The sequence below is a fragment of the Diachasma alloeum genome, unplaced genomic scaffold (assembly GCF_001412515.2).
Source record: "Diachasma alloeum isolate Michigan unplaced genomic scaffold, Dall2.0 Dall_scaffold_00294, whole genome shotgun sequence".
Classification (NCBI taxonomy): Eukaryota; Metazoa; Arthropoda; class Insecta; order Hymenoptera; family Braconidae; genus Diachasma; species Diachasma alloeum.
The window spans coordinates 669-18,117 of NW_021680433.1; the positions used below are offsets into that span (position 1 = coordinate 669).

Consider the following 17,449-nt stretch of genomic DNA (forward strand, 5'->3'; position numbering starts at 1 on the left):
TATAATCCCACGAGCTAAAAAACATTTTTTCACGAGTTACGAACAATATTTTTCGTGAGAAGACCCGGTAAACCGCGATTCTAACCTCGCTTCGCTTGGTTTGATCGCGGTCACGCCTTCGGCTCGGCCTACAAAGCCACATTCGTCAGAAAATACTTTGTGGACCTTGTGATGAAAATAACTATTTCAAAATAACTAGTTCACTTTTCGTCACAGCGTGATGAAAAAATATAAATAAGCAATAATGAAATTTCGCAAAAAATTGATTTCCAATTGAAAATTTACACTTCATAACTTTTATTCATCTTAAACTAAATAAATACTCAAAGCACATTTGATCGAAACTTCAACTTTGAAGAAATCAAAAACATGACATCAAAACAAATTAGCTTATGCTGAACGAGATTCTTAATGGATTTGAGTATGAGTGGGGGATGAGAACAACGGGGATTGGAATGATACAATTTAATGGGATCTTTGGCCATTACTCTAAGGAGTTTAACATGAGGAGTTGCTTGAGGACTTTGGTCTGGCTGGTTTCCCTTATCTCGCCGGCTAGGAACATCTCGTCTACTACTGTATACACCTGGAACACAATAAAGTCATGAAACAATGTAAATTATCGACTCAGCGGAAGGCAATGCATTACGCCAAGATGAGGGTAGATAATTTTGCAAATATGGTCACAGAGAAGAACTCAGAAAGACATATCAGGAGAAATTTGTAGAAGAGAATTTTATGGGCTATAAGGAATATTTTTCGACTTTTTTTCCGAAACAATAATTGTAGAGATATTTTCAAAATGAAATTGGTGAAAAAATCTTAATTAATAGACCTGGAATTTAACAAATTAAACGTACGTCCTAGAAAAGTTACATTTTTCAATGTTTGCTAAAAAAAGTGGTGTTTTTTCCTACTAATAGTATCAGAGACATGGTAAACATTGATGATCATTTTCAACTAAATGTCGTCAATATTTGCAAAGGCAAAAGGTTTAGAGAAAAAGATCAGGAGAAGTTGTTTTACACCGAGAGGAACAACATTTTTTAAATAAATATTGTTTGCGCCAAATAGTTGATTAGTGAATATTTCTTCAGAACGTTCCTGGATTTTTTTCGGAATGTTCAAATTTTAGAGATATTTGCAAAATAATCCGTATGAAATTTTTCAATTCATCCTGTTCCGTTGTTTCGTTGGAAAACTTAATGAAAAAGTTTTTATGATGAAAATTCGAGAAGTATTGTTAATCTCACCTTGTAAAAATTGAAGACTAGATCCAGCTCACAAACGTTATGGAAGTACTCATTAAGTACTTCAACGAAATTATGAATAGCCTCCAAGTAACACAAATTATTGTCGTTTACATCAACGCAGATGCAGAAGTACAATCCTGCGTACCTTCTGTACACAATTTTGAAGTTACGGAACTGAAATTGAACCCAAAGATCAAACAATCAATTAAGTGCGTAAATAGATGAGTGGATTAACGAATATTTCAATACAACTGTTCCTGATGGATGAGTTAGAATTGCCTATACAAAATTGATAATTCCTCATTAATTATGCATTTATCTTTGCCATTCCCAAGTAATCTATGATTGAAAATGTTTCATTGAACTTTTCTCACCCCGTACGTTTGAATAAAAACTTGATTACGAACTATGCACCTAAATTCAGCTATTTGATTCAAATAAAGTCTATTCAAGTAAAATCAACCACTTCTCTGGATGTGTCGAAGCACATCCGACGAACGAGAGAATTGACGAACAAAATAGGCCAACTAACCTCAACGAAATTCGTGTGTTTAGCATCTCGTACTGTAACCACTGCATGCACTTCCTCAATTAATTTCTGCTTCTCGTCATCATCGAAATTCATATACCACTTTGCTAATCTGGTCTTGCCAGCTCTGTTTTGGATCAAAATGAATCGAATCTGCAAATAAAATCAAATAACCATTACTATTTCTCCAAACACAGCTACTTGCACTCAATGAATCCACTGAAATCTCATCGAATATCACCGAATTCGACTCTTCCACAATTTCCAATACATCAATTAATCAAGTGATGCTAGCAAAACTGATTGACATTAAAGGCTGTCAAAACCTTATCAACTGCTCCAAAAGTCACACTTCACTACTCCAATTAGTTTTTTCCCTTTAATCTTAAAATAAAACGCATAAAAGAGAGTTTATTTGAATGTCTAATATTAATTGTTAATGATTGTTGACGAATTTACCATTGTTTAAATGTTCTAATAACGATCGTCAACTTCCAAAAACGTGAATTTTTCAGTCTACGAGACGAGAGATGTCCGCCCTCCAATAGAGATACTGTCCACAGCTCTTTTAGTAATCAAACCCAGCTTTTGCGCAGGGTTGCCAGATCCCAAGTAGCACAACGACATCTTTAGGTATACGTTCTGATATCCAAAAACGGATACAGGATAACTTTTGACCTGTTCAAATGGTCATTCATTTGGTTACCAAAAAGTTAACTAAGTCACTAGGAAATTCCCTAGAATTGGCCAACGTCAAAAATGTGGGTGACAGAAACGTGTTGAACAGCTGATAAACATTTGCTACTGATTATTCGTGTGGTATTTGTAGATTTTTCAATAAATATCAAACTGGATAAAACGAAGAATCCTTTGAAGCTTATCATGAAGCCGCAGTTAGGGGAATCAAAACCGAATTCCGGGGGCTCTGGAGAGGCTGACGAGTGTTTGTTCGAGTATTTACATGCAGAGATTGTCAACTATGTTATGAGTACGAGTACAAATTCTAAGGTGAGTAATTTTCTATGTAGATTATTTTTGTCTGCAATGAAGTGGTGAAATGTAATTATTAAAAGATGAGATTCTTGTTAATTATTAGGAAACAATTTCATACCGCATTTTTTTGTTAATGAGAATTCGTTAACAAAAGGTTTTTTGACATTTCTTCCTAACATCAATGATTCCGGTATTTAATAAGATAGGAGGGATCGACTCGTTCATTCAAAATTGAAGTGCTTTTGAGCAATTTTTTTCTCAGATTAGCAGGAATTTTCCAATTATTTTATCCTTCAAATTTTCTCAATACATATGAAATTTTATTTAGTAGCAGTTGACAGTCAGTTGACAGTAAATTCCACGCTGTGAGAGAACTGTTGAGGAACTTAGAAAAATTGCATACAGATCCCAATAATGATTGTAAAATTGGAATTTAGTCATATATATGGTAATTTTCAACTAACGATTTTGTTGGCGCAAACACGTTTTGTTTGAGAACTTATTCGTTTTTCTCGCCGTGTATATAGCCTCACGTTAACCCCTACATTCAGTGCATATTGTCTAGTTTATTTCATCACCATGAAAAAGATAACTTTTAGCGTCCATCAAATAAGGACAAATTAAAATCGTTTGAGTGCTCAGGATTTTGTATAAACATCATTAATTTTGTTCAAACCTTCATCCTTCAAAAATATTCACAAAAAAATCTGATAATACCACTATTGTTACCAGCCGTGCACCCCTTGACTTCTGATTTCTCAAAACTAAAAGGTTCTGACGAAAAAAATGCATTTGCCAATTCACAGGAAGGTGAAGAAGATTTATCGAAGCTAGAGTGGATGGGTTTCGGTGTTGGATATCGAGTGATAGAACGATTAACCAGAGAATGGACTCGATTCAAAGACGAGCTGGATATGATTAAGTTTATCTGTACTGATTTCTGGTCGAGTCTCTACCAAAAACAAATCGACAACTTGAAGACTAATCATCACGGGACATACATGCTGCAGGACAATGCGTTTCGTTTATTAGTGCACATTGGTGCCAAAGACAGTAAACAGTATTTACGTGAGTGTCCGAAGCTGTTGGCTTTCACCTGTGGACTTTTGAGAGGGAGTCTGGCTAATCTGGGAATTGTTAGTGTTGTTAAAGCAGAGATATCTTCCTTACCTAGTTGCAAGTTTCATATTGAGGTCCAGAGGGTTTAATTTAGTATATAAACAGGGTGAACAGGCCAATTGCTACGGTTAAGCAAAATTCGAGTTTTTTGGTAGCATGTGAAATAACAGAATCACCTAAATGGGCATATAATGGCTTTCATACCTTCAAGAATGTTCGCATTAGCAGAAAAAAATTGTTTGAAGTGAAAATAACAAAACAAAGAGTAATTAAATTAAGAAATGGTTGAACGCAACCGAAACCCCTAATTTCTGAACGACTGGGCCATTTTTTTTAAATTTTTTATGTTGGTCAATAGAAAAAATAATTGATGACATGATTATACACGAGTAATATTATTGAAAGGGGAAATAATTAGTACAATTTTCATTTCATTTATGAAATATTCAATGCAAGTTGAAATCGTTCAGAAATTAACTTGTTTACTCTAGTACGAAATGAGTGAATTTCATTCGAAATCTGTTTTTGAAGATTATTTCAGAATCAAATACAAGTACCACAATTCTTGTGAGAGCAGAAATTTTGTTTAACTCTCTCAGATCCTGAGATATTCATCAGAAACTTATTTTTTGTGAAGACGAGTTGGATTACTTCATTTCACAATTTTTTTGCTAAATTAAGGGAATTGAGGATTGTTTTATGATTGAAGATAACTGAGCACACAACTGTAAATTATTCAGAGTTGTAATTTAATATCATGTTATAGTATTACGATGTACAATAGATTTAAGGACAATAAGATTCTTTTAATGCAAAATCTCTTTACTACATGAATTTCATTAGAAAACAAAAGTACAATATGAAAAGACGGAGTAAAGGACGTAGAAAAATGCAGAGTCTGTGGTATAAATCGAAGTATAAAAAATTTTAACAAATTGAAATTGACATGTATAGCAAATGTAAAGGGAGACAAAGTCGAATTTTTCGTACACCCTATGCAGCAAATATCTCCGAAATTCGAAATATGTTGAGAGATATATTTCGAAAATTTCATGATGTACGAAAAATGTTTCTCAACATTTCCCTCTCAACCACTTTTCTTGATAAAATCCATCCAAAATAATATGATCTTTTCAATTTTCTTCTTTCACCGCTTCAAAAATGAAATCCAAAAATTCATATGAAATCAGTAGCCTTATCAAGAAACGTCAAAAAAAATCCGAGAAAATTTGAACTTAACTTTCGTTTGATTCTCTCCTTTGGCCACTTAACAAAGTAAATACTCAAATATGTCTCGAACAAATTAAATGCTTATTAAAAAATATCACAAAATATCTCTTGTACAAAATTTCATAAGCTTCAAAAAAACCATATTCATATTTTCCTCTAAATCCACTGTTAACAACTTGAGTGAATTTTCAATCGAAACATGAATATTCAGCCTCAAAATCCGCTAAATTTAAAATTAATTGACAATTCAAGAGTATATTTACTTGAATTTTCCTGATGCCTCTTAATTCCAATGGAATGATTCAACTGAAAAATATAGTTCCCATCAATTTTTTCATCAAATTATGAATTTTCAATGCAGAAATTCCTTTGAAATTTCAGTGAAACTGCCACTTGATATAAATTCCCAAGGAAATTCCAGTCGAAATTTTCACAATAGTGTTTAAACAAAAGCAAATTTGGATGGTTCTCCCTTCAGAAATTTCCTATTAAAATTATCAGCAGGAATTTAAATAGTTCCATTAGTTCCATTAGTCTGAGGTTCTTTGCTTTTCGAAATATATTCTAAGAGCATCTTCTGGGTGACGATTGCAATCAACTTAGAATTCTGGCTCACGTCAATAATCGGCACGAAGGGTTCTTTCTCGAGAACACGAGAAACTCGTCCAAGGGTCGCGTTCACATTAAGTTTCGTGAAGAAGTAGCAGATGAGTTTGTCGGCAGGGTCGGTTTTCTTTGCAGAGCCACTGATCAATCCAGTCATTAGAGTATTCGAAGTTAGAAAGCCTTTTATCTGTTCATTATCGTTGGTTATTGGAATGTAATCAGTTCCCTGGGTCTTAAAAATCTGGAGGGCGTCTTGGCAGGTCGTGCCTTCCTCCAAAGGTGAGGGCTTTGAGAGGGGGAGGGAGGATACTGGCTGGGTCCACCACCATTTGTTGTCTTCAACTGGTTCTGGGGGTGGCTGAAACATTCGTTGAAGAGATTTTTTTTCATCTAATCTAATAATATGTGAGAATGAATGATTAGGATGATTTGAAGAATATTTAACTACTTAAATACTTTTCTTTTCATTGGAATCTTTTTCAGTATTTATAGTTGAACATTTAGTAAATTCCTTTATTAATATTTCGCAAATATTTTATTTTGTACTTGGAGTTTCCTGAAATCTACACTTCCTAATAAAACAAGAGTATTTCATTTTTATTTTTAAAAGGGTATCTCAGAATTTCCGAGTAAACAAAGATATCTCAGAATTCCGTATAAAACTCATCTATCTCAATTTTCCGGGAAAAAATCATGTACCTTAAACGAAATAAAATAAGACTTATCTCAATAACTCTGATTAAATACTATGCAGGTGGTACTCATTTTAATATGTATAATTCCCAGATAATTCAGCAATTCTTTTATTTTATTGTCATTCCTCAAATTTTATGATACTCTCATACAACTCAAATCCATGCAGCTGTCAAAAGCATGAAAACGTAAGTGTTTGAGAATTAATTCCATGTGGCCCGTGCCGATGAAGATGTCAAAACAGATACCTTCGATACCTTCGAATTATTCTGATTCTACGAGGCGTAGTTATGCACATAAGTCGTGGTTACTCTCACTCTCTCAAGTCCTTTTCCCTGTATCCGTATTTTGATTCCAAATCATAGAATTTCATGTATATCCGTTGTAAAACTCCACTACACTCGTTTCAGATGATTTTAATTTTCTTATTGATGAATTCTGGATTGATGATCTACCCACTGAATTCTCCGGTTGAATCCTTGATGCGATCACTCCACTCGTTCCGCCCATTCATTTTATTAATTCTCTGGCATGAATCTCAACATATTATGAATTCACAATATGTCGACTAAATCGCCTAAATACTATTTAATCAGCGTTCACAAAATAGTATTTTTATGATTTCGTTTGAGTTAGACGAGTTTTCCGCGGAAAATTCAGATAGATTAGTTGTATAGGGAATTCTGAGATACCTCTGTTTATTCAGAAACTCCGAGATGCCTTCGTTTTAAAAATGAAAATGAAATACTCTTGTTTTATTAACAAGTGTCGAAGTCTGGACTTGATTTTGGATTTATAATCGTTGCTAATGATTCCAGAAATCATTGAAAATTACGGCGATTCAGGGAATAATTAAAAATTTACTGATATTGAAAATTGCGAGTCTTCTTCATAAAAAATTAATGAATAATTAATTTCCTACCTTATAAAATATCTTTTTCAATTCATTATGAAAATTATTTAAACGTCAAGAGTCATAATTAAATTATAAATTCAGTTTGACAATCGAAAATGTATATTTTTGTCAATATCTACCCCAAATTAATCATTTGTCACGTTTATTACATTGTTAATTGAATGAATGAATTTAGTTTCAAACATTGAACTTCAATTTATGAGTTTATTTTTTCTGTGACTCATTATGTTCTGGTTTTGTAATGTCGACGACCGATAATGCCTGTGGTTTTTTCCTCCGCGTTGAAAAAATCAGCGAAAAATATAGGGAAACTGTGCTTTCACAATAAACCCACTCCCCCAATCTTTAAAACTCATTCATTCAGAGAAAGATACTCCGGTGAATTTACGATCTTGTTTTGCCTCAAATTGATTATTATTCAAATGAAGATTTAAAATATCGTTCTACACTTCATCAAATACGAGAGGAAACATCATTCTCCTGCAAGTAATTTTCAAAATTTGAAAATTATTGAATTATTTAATTAAATATTAAATATCGAATATAAATAACAATAAGTTAATTATTTATTTCGCTAATGACGGGTTTGATTTAAAAAATACCGAGGTAAATTTTTTTTTCCGCGTAGCGTAGAAATAGCGTAGCACGCCCCAGGTGCTTAATATCTTTTTTTTTCTACAAACAGAGATATTAGGATTATAAAGTCATGAAAAAAGTTCCCCTGTATCCCATCTTTCCCTAAAAAATATATATATGGAAATTTTGAATTTACCATGAATCCTCTCCCCTCCATCCAATGATTGGAAACCAACTTGGTCATGTAATTTCGGATGCCATCAGGGAGAACAACAACAACACGTTTATCAGCTGGCAGATCTTTTGCGAATTTGAGGGCGGAAATACAAGCAGCACCACTGCTTCCACCGCACAAAAGCCCCTCTTCCTTGATCAGCTGACGAGACATGTTGAATGCCTCATGATCATTGCTCTTCATCCAGTGATCGATGACTGTGTGATCCAAGACAGTTGGAATGAAGTCATACCTATCAACAAGCTTACATATAATAAGTCTGTAGAATTTTTTTTAATCTCATGGGAGGTATTTCGATGAGATTTTTACTATTAACTAAATTAGGGACTGTAAAGAGTTAGACTATAAATCATTGCCCTGTGTTGCATCCAACAGGATACACCATAGAATTTTCGAAATTTTATTGAGATTTCTCAAACTCCCCCCAGGATTTCTGACAAAATAATAGAATGTTAAGAAAAAATGTAAGGAATTGGGGATTCTGTGCGATATTCTAGAAAATTTCAAGTTTTCCGGAAAAATTCAAGGTCTCTTTTTGCATTCCTGAAAAATTTAGAAAATTATAGATTGTTCTAGAAAATTTAGGAAAATTATCGGTTTGTCTAAAATATTAGGTTTTTACAGAAAATTTACAGTTTTTCTAATAAATTCAAGAAAATTTCTACGTTTTTCTAGAAAATTTTCAAAACGTTCTCAAGATTTCTAGAGTTTTTATACAAATTATAGACTATTCTCTAAAAACCAAGCGAAGAATCTCCACGGAGAAAAAATTTCTAATTCCCAGTAGAAATCTCTAAATTGCAAAACTCTATTGTATTGAAATCTAGCGAGCAAAAAATTCTGGAAATAAGTGTAATGCAATAACTTTCACTTATTTCCAGAAATTTTCCCTAAAGATTGGAGGAAAGAGTTCTAATTCTCACACATCTTTGCTGAACTCTACGTAATATGTTTAATTATCCTGAAATTAAAGTGCATTTTTTCTTATTTTAATGGAATCTTAATTCTCGAAATGTCAACATGAGAACTTTGGGGTTTTTAAATCAAGGACATCCGAGTTCTCAATTCAATACTATTCTAACTCTTGCACTGATAATTTTTCCTGTTCTGAAATTAATCTATTCATGTTTATAAATCCTTTTTCCTTGGGAGTATCTGATACCTTGACTCAATTAAGAATGAAATAACATTCAATCATTCCAGAATTTTATCCTTTTCGATAGTTTTTAATTTGCAGACCAAATGGGCCTTAATTAAAAAACCCACCGGTTCTTGATTTCAGAATTCCCACCTTACATGAGTAGGTTCTTGATACTGATACTAAATTTCAGGAATTTTTCTTCTAGAATAAATTAAGCAGTTCGTTCTGAAACATCAGGCCCTTCAGCTAGTGATGAAATAATGCGATAAATTGAAATGTATCAAAAGTTTTGTCTTACAATATTAAATGGGAGCATGTTATTTACCCAATTCCTTCTACATCGTAATACGTTATTTTCGTGTCGTTCAAGTTCTCTGGTCGAGCGAGAATAGATCCAAAAGGATCAATTCCAACTATTTCAGTTTTTGGTGATAACTCTTTGATTTTGCGACCAATTCCACTTATGGTACCACCAGTGCCAGCTCCAGCCACTATGTAGTCTATTTTTCCTTCTAGTTGTTCCCAAATCTCAGTGGCCGTTTGGTCGTAGTGAGCCAGAGGATTTCCGGGGTTGATGTACTGTCATAAACAATGTATTTTTAGCGATAAAGGAGATGGAGAAACTTTCCAGACTATCTTTGCTACAGCTCTCACTCAGACCCGCAAAAAGGGCTAAATAAAAATTTTCGACACTACCTGATTCGAAGCTATTTCTAAACAAGTGGGAAATTGCTCTTGTATTGTATAGTTTAGTTATTTTTGTTCATAAATTAGCAATATGCTTCCGAATGGTTATTTTGCACATCATTTCCTTCTATCCTATACAAGTTATTGTTTATTTCATTTTATTAAATTGAATAAGATTTCCTTTTACGTAATTTTGTCACATTTTCAACTTAGTTGAATGTTATCAGCATCATTATTCTTATTATCCCTTTTCTTCTGCACCACCGATTGTCTTTTTACAGTTCTATCTCTCCCCTCAGCCCTTCGATAAAATGGTAACAGAAAAATTTTATTTACATACACTTGAATGAATTCAGCGGCGGAGACGTCACATGATTTCATTAAACAAAAATTTAACACAGCGTTCTTAATAATATTTTCCACAAGATATATTTTTTCATATTTGTCAGAATGGAACTCACGAAACCATTTTTCTAATTGTTTATTTGAAAAATACCAATAATATCTACTTTTTTCGATCAATTCTTTTTTTACATAACTAACCATCCTTTCTCAACGATAAAGCCCTTCTGAATTATATCACTTGCCTTCGGCTCGTGCTATAAACCTCCCACGAGCCAAAAAACTCTTTTCCGCACTCGTAACGAAATATAATATTTTCTTGCCCCCGTTGAAATAGCGTGAAATACCCCTTAATCGATAAAAAATAATGACTCAATGCATTCCTAAAGCAATTACTAACGATAGGATAATCATATGAACGAATTAATTATTGATACTATAAAGAAACGATAAAAGTATCGATAATTACCTGATTTAAAATTACACTGTTGGGAATTTCCTTCCTGAGTTTTTCAGCAACATTGATGTGGCCTTCAGGGCTGTTCCAAGCAGCTTCAGTCGGTGTGCGAACGATCTCAGCACCCAAGACTTGAAGAGTATAAAGTTTTTCGTTGGACATTTTCTGGGGCATCACGATTATGCATCTGTACCCCTTGACCGCTGCAGCCATGGCCAGACCAATTCCAGTGTTACCACTGGTGGGCTCGATGATGGTGGAGCCTGGCTTGAGGATCCCTTGTGCCTCGGCATCCTGGACCATTCGATAACCAATTCGATCCTTCACAGAACCTCCAGGGTTGAGGAATTCACATTTTGCAACTGGGAGAGGAAATAATCTCATTGAATCAACTGATTCTTTTCACTTTTCATATCTAATTTTTTAATATCTCCGGAGGAATAGGTTTTATGGAAGCTATCTCAAAATCTTTTTTGGAGCCCTTGCAGTTGTTTACAAGAAAGGACTTTTGGATATTTATTGTAAATGCCTTGACTCCCAAGATGTTCCCAGTTTAATGGATGACAAAATTAATCCACTTTTAAAAAATCCAGTGTAACAATTTTTGAAGCCTCCATTCTGCTTATCAAGTGATGTACCCTACTGTAATTTTTTGTTTACAGTAATTGTAAAAAAAGAGAAATTCATTTCTTACTGTAATAGAATTGAAAAAATATTTGTATAAGATAGTATATGAGGTAATCCATGCCAAATGAGTCAACTGCTAACCCTCACCGTCTTGAAAATTGATGGCGATTTTTTGTACGATTAGGGGGCTTGAAAAACTATCTCTCAAATTTTTTCAGATTTTTTTGACAGCCCAGTTCGGAAATATGATTTTTTTCAAATTGTTCCGTTTTTTTACAATACCTCGAGTTCAACTCATCCGATTTCGATTTATTAGAGGGCAAAATTTTCCATTTTTTAAATTTTTTTTTAAATTTTTTCCAATTTTTAGATGCTCGAAATAATGAATTTTCGAAAAAAAAGTTGAAAAACTTGAATTTTGGCAATTACGTCACGGTCGATTATTTTAATTTTTTTTCAGTAATTCTTATAATGAAAACGAAAATTTTGAACCGTCATACATGTTGCGTTCCACCCAGAATCTATTTTTTTTTAATTTTTTCTAAAATTGCGAAAATTTGGTGAAAACACCTTAAAACGATTTTAATTATGTATCGAAAAAATATGTAACATATAGGTATATATTTAAATTTACTTTATACTGTTTATAATCAGTAGAACTCGAGTTATTGTAAAAGAAACGAACAATTTGAAAAAAAATATCTCCGAATTTCGCTGACAAAAAAATCTTTAAAAATTTGAGAGATAGTTTTTCAAGCCCCCCAATCGTAGAAAAAATCGCCATCAATTTTCAAGCGGGTGAGGGTCAGCCGTTGACTCATTTGGTATGGAATACCTCATATATGTTTTATACTGTAATTTTTTTCAACTGGAAAAAATTCTCATTGTGAAAAACTTCGTTGAAACTATTCATTTTTCCTGCATTGTTATTGAGATAAAAATTAATGAAAATGAGAAACGGCAAAGTCGTGCGCGCCCTATTCTAGTAATAGAAATTTTTTCATCCACCAATTTTGTAAATAACTTAGGCGTGAAGGAGTTTATGAAAAATTGCCTAAAGCACTTTTAGAAATTTATTGTCACTATCTTGACTGCGAAGATATTTAAAAATCTGCACCACAAGTGATCCTTTTGAAACTAATCAATTCTGTTGGCAATTGAGTCATCTATTCATGTCGTCGAGTTTTTCCTCCATTTTTCTTCTATATCTTGATTTAATAAATAGCTTTAGAGTGCAGAGATTTACGTAAAATTGTTGGAGGATATTCCTTACAGCGTTTGAAATTCTAGATATAAAATGTTTACTGACAATTGCTTGTGAATATCTTCATTCCAAAGATACACACATCTTTTTTAAAATCAATTCATTCGATTTATGATTGACAGGTCTATTGATTTATTCAATCTTTCGTGTCTACTTCTTCTTCTGATAATTCACCGTAAGTACCTTCACTCTGAAGATATCAAGGAACGATGAGTAACGATATCTGCGAGTTGCGTCATCTTGCAGTAAAATTAATTATTCATGCAATTAATTTCTGTGATGACTGATAGCACACAATTTTATTGGAGAATTCAAAAATTCAATCATCGAATCATTTGTAATTCAATGGAGGACTGGCAAACAATTTAACTCGATAACTAATCTCAATTACGAATTATTGAGGTACCGTCGATGGGTGTTGATACGAGGAATCATTGGCAGGCTTTTCAGGGAGAATTTCGTCGTCTACTAACAAGTCTTGTGACTTTAAACCCGTAAAACTGCCGTTTTTCTGGCGAATCATTGGAAAACTTTGCTATTAAATACTCACAAACTTCGCATTTTACTCCATGCAACTTTGGCACCTTGTTTAGCCTCACCATTGGTGTCTGCCCGATGACTTCTAAAATGTCGGGTAAAACCTTCTTTCTATCGTTCAAGCTGAAAACAATTAATTTATGAGAATAAATTATGAAAAGGTGATTAAGTAAATTTTAGTTTTTTTTTGCAATCTCTGGATCTAGTTTTCGGAGGTTTTTGTATATGATTTGTTCGCTTCTTTCTTGTGTTAAATAGCATAGAATAAACTGTGTTAAAGTGCACAGAGCACTCGAAACGTGAGCAAAATGGAATTTCTCAAGTGTAAATTGCTTATTTGGAATATTATCATCGTATATTAGCTGGTCGGAATTGATTAAGAATTACATAATTTTCATCATTTAGTCCGTGAAACACAGAATATTACATGAGCGAAACTCATATTTGTCTTGGTGGGCAGGCTTAGCTTTTGGAAGTTGGGTAGCAATGACGTGGTCACCCATATGAAAAAATTCAATAGAAAACTTAGTGAATTCGCGTGAAAATTCTATTGGAATCCTATTGAAAAATTATATTTTTTTGTGCGCTGATTCTATTGGATATTCAATAAGAAAAAGTCAATAGATATCGAATTTTTGTTTGAATTTTTCTCTTGAGATTTTTTTCTATAAGAATGCTTGGACATCAATTTTCTAAGTATTTTCCACTAGAATTCTGTAATGCAAAACAAAACAAAATCCAGCGGAAAAAAATTAGAAAATCTGTGCCCAAAAAAATCTGAGAAAGAAAAGAAAGAAGAAAAATCTAAGAGAAAAATTCGAACAGAAATTCGAAATATATTGACTTTTTCCTAACAAATAGGCAGCACAAAAAATAAGTAGAATTTATCAATAGAATTTACAGCCCAGAGCTTCGGAATAAAAATTTGCAAATCTAACTACTTATGATATTTTCAGCGAATATTTTCATTGATGGGGCTTCCAGACACTTCAAAATAAAATGTCAATTTTTTTCAAATTTTTCTGAAGCTTTACTACAGTGTAATTTAAAAAATTGGAAAAAGCGCGGCGTTTATAGCGCGACCAACGGAGTGTTAACCCTAGTCTTGTCACCTCCGCGGGGTATTATTTTGGATTTTTCGTTGCCGTGTTATTTAGGCTGTAGTGTTTCCGAATTCACTCCACACTACCCGGGCGCGTTTAGCGAGTTTCCGCCAACGTCGCGTCATGGGCAATTTAATTTAATATGGGAAAGAGAATTCATTTGTCCAAAATAATTTTTCTTTAGAAATTTTGGAAAATATGTTGTTCTAAAAACTACTATAATTTTTATGCCACTCATGCCTGAAACCGGCTGGATTACACACTCGACGCTTCGCGTCTCGTGTCTAATTCAGCCGGTTTCAGGCTTCGTGACATAAAATTTTGTTCAGTACTTGTTGGGAAATTTCGTCCTTAACGTGTGTGGTTACATCACTCGCCTTCGGCTCATGCTGTAAACCCCACACACGTTAAAGACGAAATTGCCCCACACGTGCTGAAATATACTATTTAGACATTTCAATCGGCAAAGGCAAATTTTTTTGAATTTTTCCGATTAGCCCGTCAATTATAATTAAAGAAAAACGGCGCACGGCGGGGTTTCCCTCATAGGGTGACCAACCTACGGTTAAAATTACTGAGTCTCAGAATAATTCCTTCATTGTAACGAATGGAATTTTCAACCGGTGCTCTCTTCCAGTTTATTAATATCATTTCAATAGTCGGTAGCGTTATGAGGAAATCTATTTTATATTATGCCCCAGATTTGCTAATTGCGTTATTGTTGAATATGTGGAAATAGAGCATTGTCAGCGTTACGTTTGCCAGCGTAACTGGATTGTGCTGGCCAAGTGACGAAACATAAGCAATGTATTATTTAAGAGGCCGTTTGGGTACGTACAGATCAGACATGAATTGGACACCAACGAGTACAAAAGCTCGCACGAAAAAAATTATTAAAAGAACTTAGCGAATCCGCTAGACAATTTTATTGAATATTTGAGCATTTGGCCGATTCTATTGAAATGTTCAATAGAAAATATTCTACAGAAAAAGCCAATAGAATTCGATCTTTCTGTACAACTTATTCTGTTGAGATATTTTCTGTAGAATTTCCTTGGCTCCAATTTTCCAAGTTTTTTTCATTTTATTTCTCTTTTCTTTTCATCAAGAAAATCAAACAAAAAAACTTTTAAAATTTGAGCCGAGAAAATTCTGTTGAATTTTTGTATGCAATATTTTCAAATTTTATAATATAATATATGTATAATATATGTATAATATAATATATATAATATTTTTAAAATTTTTTATACGTGAGACCCTACAAACATCCTATAACCCAGCAAACACTATGTCGACAAATTGCCGATGTTCTGTTAAACTTTAGATCACTGGCAAAAATTTTCTGGGAAATCGTGTGAAATTTTTAAATTTAATAATCAATATTGGCAAACAAAAACTGAAGATATCACTAATTCCAACTTTTGGAGCAGCGTAATTCCTTTTAAAAATGATGAAAGATTTTAAAAACAGATTTCCCCTATTATAATTTGTTGCATCACTCAACTCTAAATTATCAATCAACAATCATCTTCAAACACGTTTTTCCAACAATAAAAAAAAAAAACAGACGACTTATCGATGTCGAGATACCTTCCACCCCAATTACCACTCGCTCATTAATCAAATTATCGCCCCCCCCTTCCGCTACTCCCACACTTGAAAAAATCCGTAATCAAAAGCGAATAATCGCAGTCATCGGACTTACACGTCACGTCTAATATGCGGTGAATTAGCTCCATTCCGTGTCCACGTGCATCGAGAAGGAGAATTGGGTTCATGGGCCTCCATTCTGAAATCCTGAGGACCACTTCAACGATTAAAAAAAAAGTTCCGGAACGACGATTCAAATTCGAAAAACCTCTGTTTCCTCACGTGTCTTCTTCACTATACGACAATTATTGGTAATTAAAATTGACGATAGAAAACACTAGACAGACTGAAGAATCGCAGGAGCGCGTTGAAGTAAACTTGTGTTGGGTATGATGCCAGTCAGGTTTTTATACCCCGCACGCTTGCCTCCCAGAACTAGGCACATTTTCGATGAAGTGGGGGCTGAACCAAGAGGAGGGGAGCGGGTAGATGTGACCTACGACGCGTGTGCATGGCAAACACCTGCGGAAACTCGTAAAATGTGCTGGATATGAAAGAATTATCTCCAACGAAAATCCAAATTTTTTCAATTTTTGGATCATCGAATGTCATCATGTTCTCAATATTGCATCATTTCGATGAAGAGTGATTTTTTAAATCAAAATTTATATTCTCATATACTATTTAATTATGTTCTTCATATGATAAGCTAAACTATGCCACGAAAAACTGTGACAAAAAATGTTACATGCTTTTTTTCAGAGGGAATGTAGGAGAACATTTCCTTTAAAAAAAACAATAAATAATCCCCGAAAATATAAATATATGAAAATTCTTCACTGCAAAATTGTCCATTTTCTCAATTATTTAATCCCACCTCTTGCTGAATATTATCAATCCATAGGTGTAAGGACTTTTCCTGAGAAATTCTCGATCTACAAGGAACGACATTTTCTTCTCACATCGCTCTTTTCCGTATTCACGAAATTGTTAAAAATCAGGCCCGGTCGCGCTTCCTCTTTAGGGTATGACCGGTAGGGGTTGGTGGAATTGGATGTGACCCATTACGGGTCGCACCAATAACTTCCCGACCATTTGTTTTTTCTTTCATTAATTTTTAACTTTTTTATTATGTATTTATTCAATCCTTTTCTCACATTTCTCCGAGGAAATACCCATAGAAGACAAGAAAATCCGTGCGCGTGCTCGCACTCACACCCACTCCCATGCACACACATCGCCGTATTCCGCATCGAGAAAAGATGTAATTTATCAGAAAAGTAAAATTGTTTCTTGAATGTATATCGATTTCGAAAAAAGCTAGTGAACTGCTGATTAAATGTCTTCCAGTATTCCATGATTTGTGCGTTATATCAAGATTCATCGTTTCTAACAAAAAAAACTTGAAATCGCATCGTTATGCACGGAGAAATGGTCTCGTTTACAAAAAAACGCTAATTTTCGACTTTTTTCCAAATGTTTTTTGGAAAAAACTGGAGAAACGCTGAGACGATCGTCTCCATAATCTAATCAGGTTCAAGTCACATG

At 33.7% G+C, this 17,449-nt stretch overlaps 3 protein-coding genes across 3 annotated transcripts; 1 reads left to right on the forward strand and 2 right to left on the reverse strand.

Moving 5' to 3' along the window:
- Window positions 1–273: 273 nt before the first annotated feature.
- LOC107039148 (AP-2 complex subunit sigma) lies at window positions 274–2,353 on the reverse strand. Its single transcript, XM_015258620.2, has 4 exons — window positions 2,242–2,353; window positions 1,786–1,935; window positions 1,254–1,427; window positions 274–586 (listed from the first exon to the last, which is right to left on the reverse strand). The coding sequence occupies exons 1-4, from the start codon at window positions 2,242–2,244 to the stop codon at window positions 485–487; spliced, it is 429 nt and encodes a 142-aa protein (XP_015114106.1). The 5' UTR covers window positions 2,245–2,353; the 3' UTR covers window positions 274–484.
- Window positions 2,354–2,525: 172 nt separating this feature from the next.
- On the forward strand, window positions 2,526–4,131 carry LOC107039199 (trafficking protein particle complex subunit 6b). The gene is made up of 2 exons (XM_015258701.1): window positions 2,526–2,790; window positions 3,582–4,131. The coding sequence occupies exons 1-2, from the start codon at window positions 2,665–2,667 to the stop codon at window positions 3,981–3,983; spliced, it is 528 nt and encodes a 175-aa protein (XP_015114187.1). The 5' UTR covers window positions 2,526–2,664; the 3' UTR covers window positions 3,984–4,131.
- A 1,194-nt stretch (window positions 4,132–5,325) lies between these two features.
- On the reverse strand, window positions 5,326–16,294 carry LOC107039198 (cystathionine beta-synthase). Its single transcript, XM_015258699.1, has 6 exons — window positions 16,017–16,294; window positions 13,219–13,328; window positions 10,790–11,139; window positions 9,617–9,870; window positions 8,112–8,382; window positions 5,326–6,088 (listed from the first exon to the last, which is right to left on the reverse strand). Exons 1-6 carry the CDS (start codon window positions 16,097–16,099, stop codon window positions 5,633–5,635), a joined length of 1,524 nt encoding a protein of 507 aa, XP_015114185.1. The 5' UTR covers window positions 16,100–16,294; the 3' UTR covers window positions 5,326–5,632.
- Between the last annotated feature and the right edge of the window lie 1,155 nt (window positions 16,295–17,449).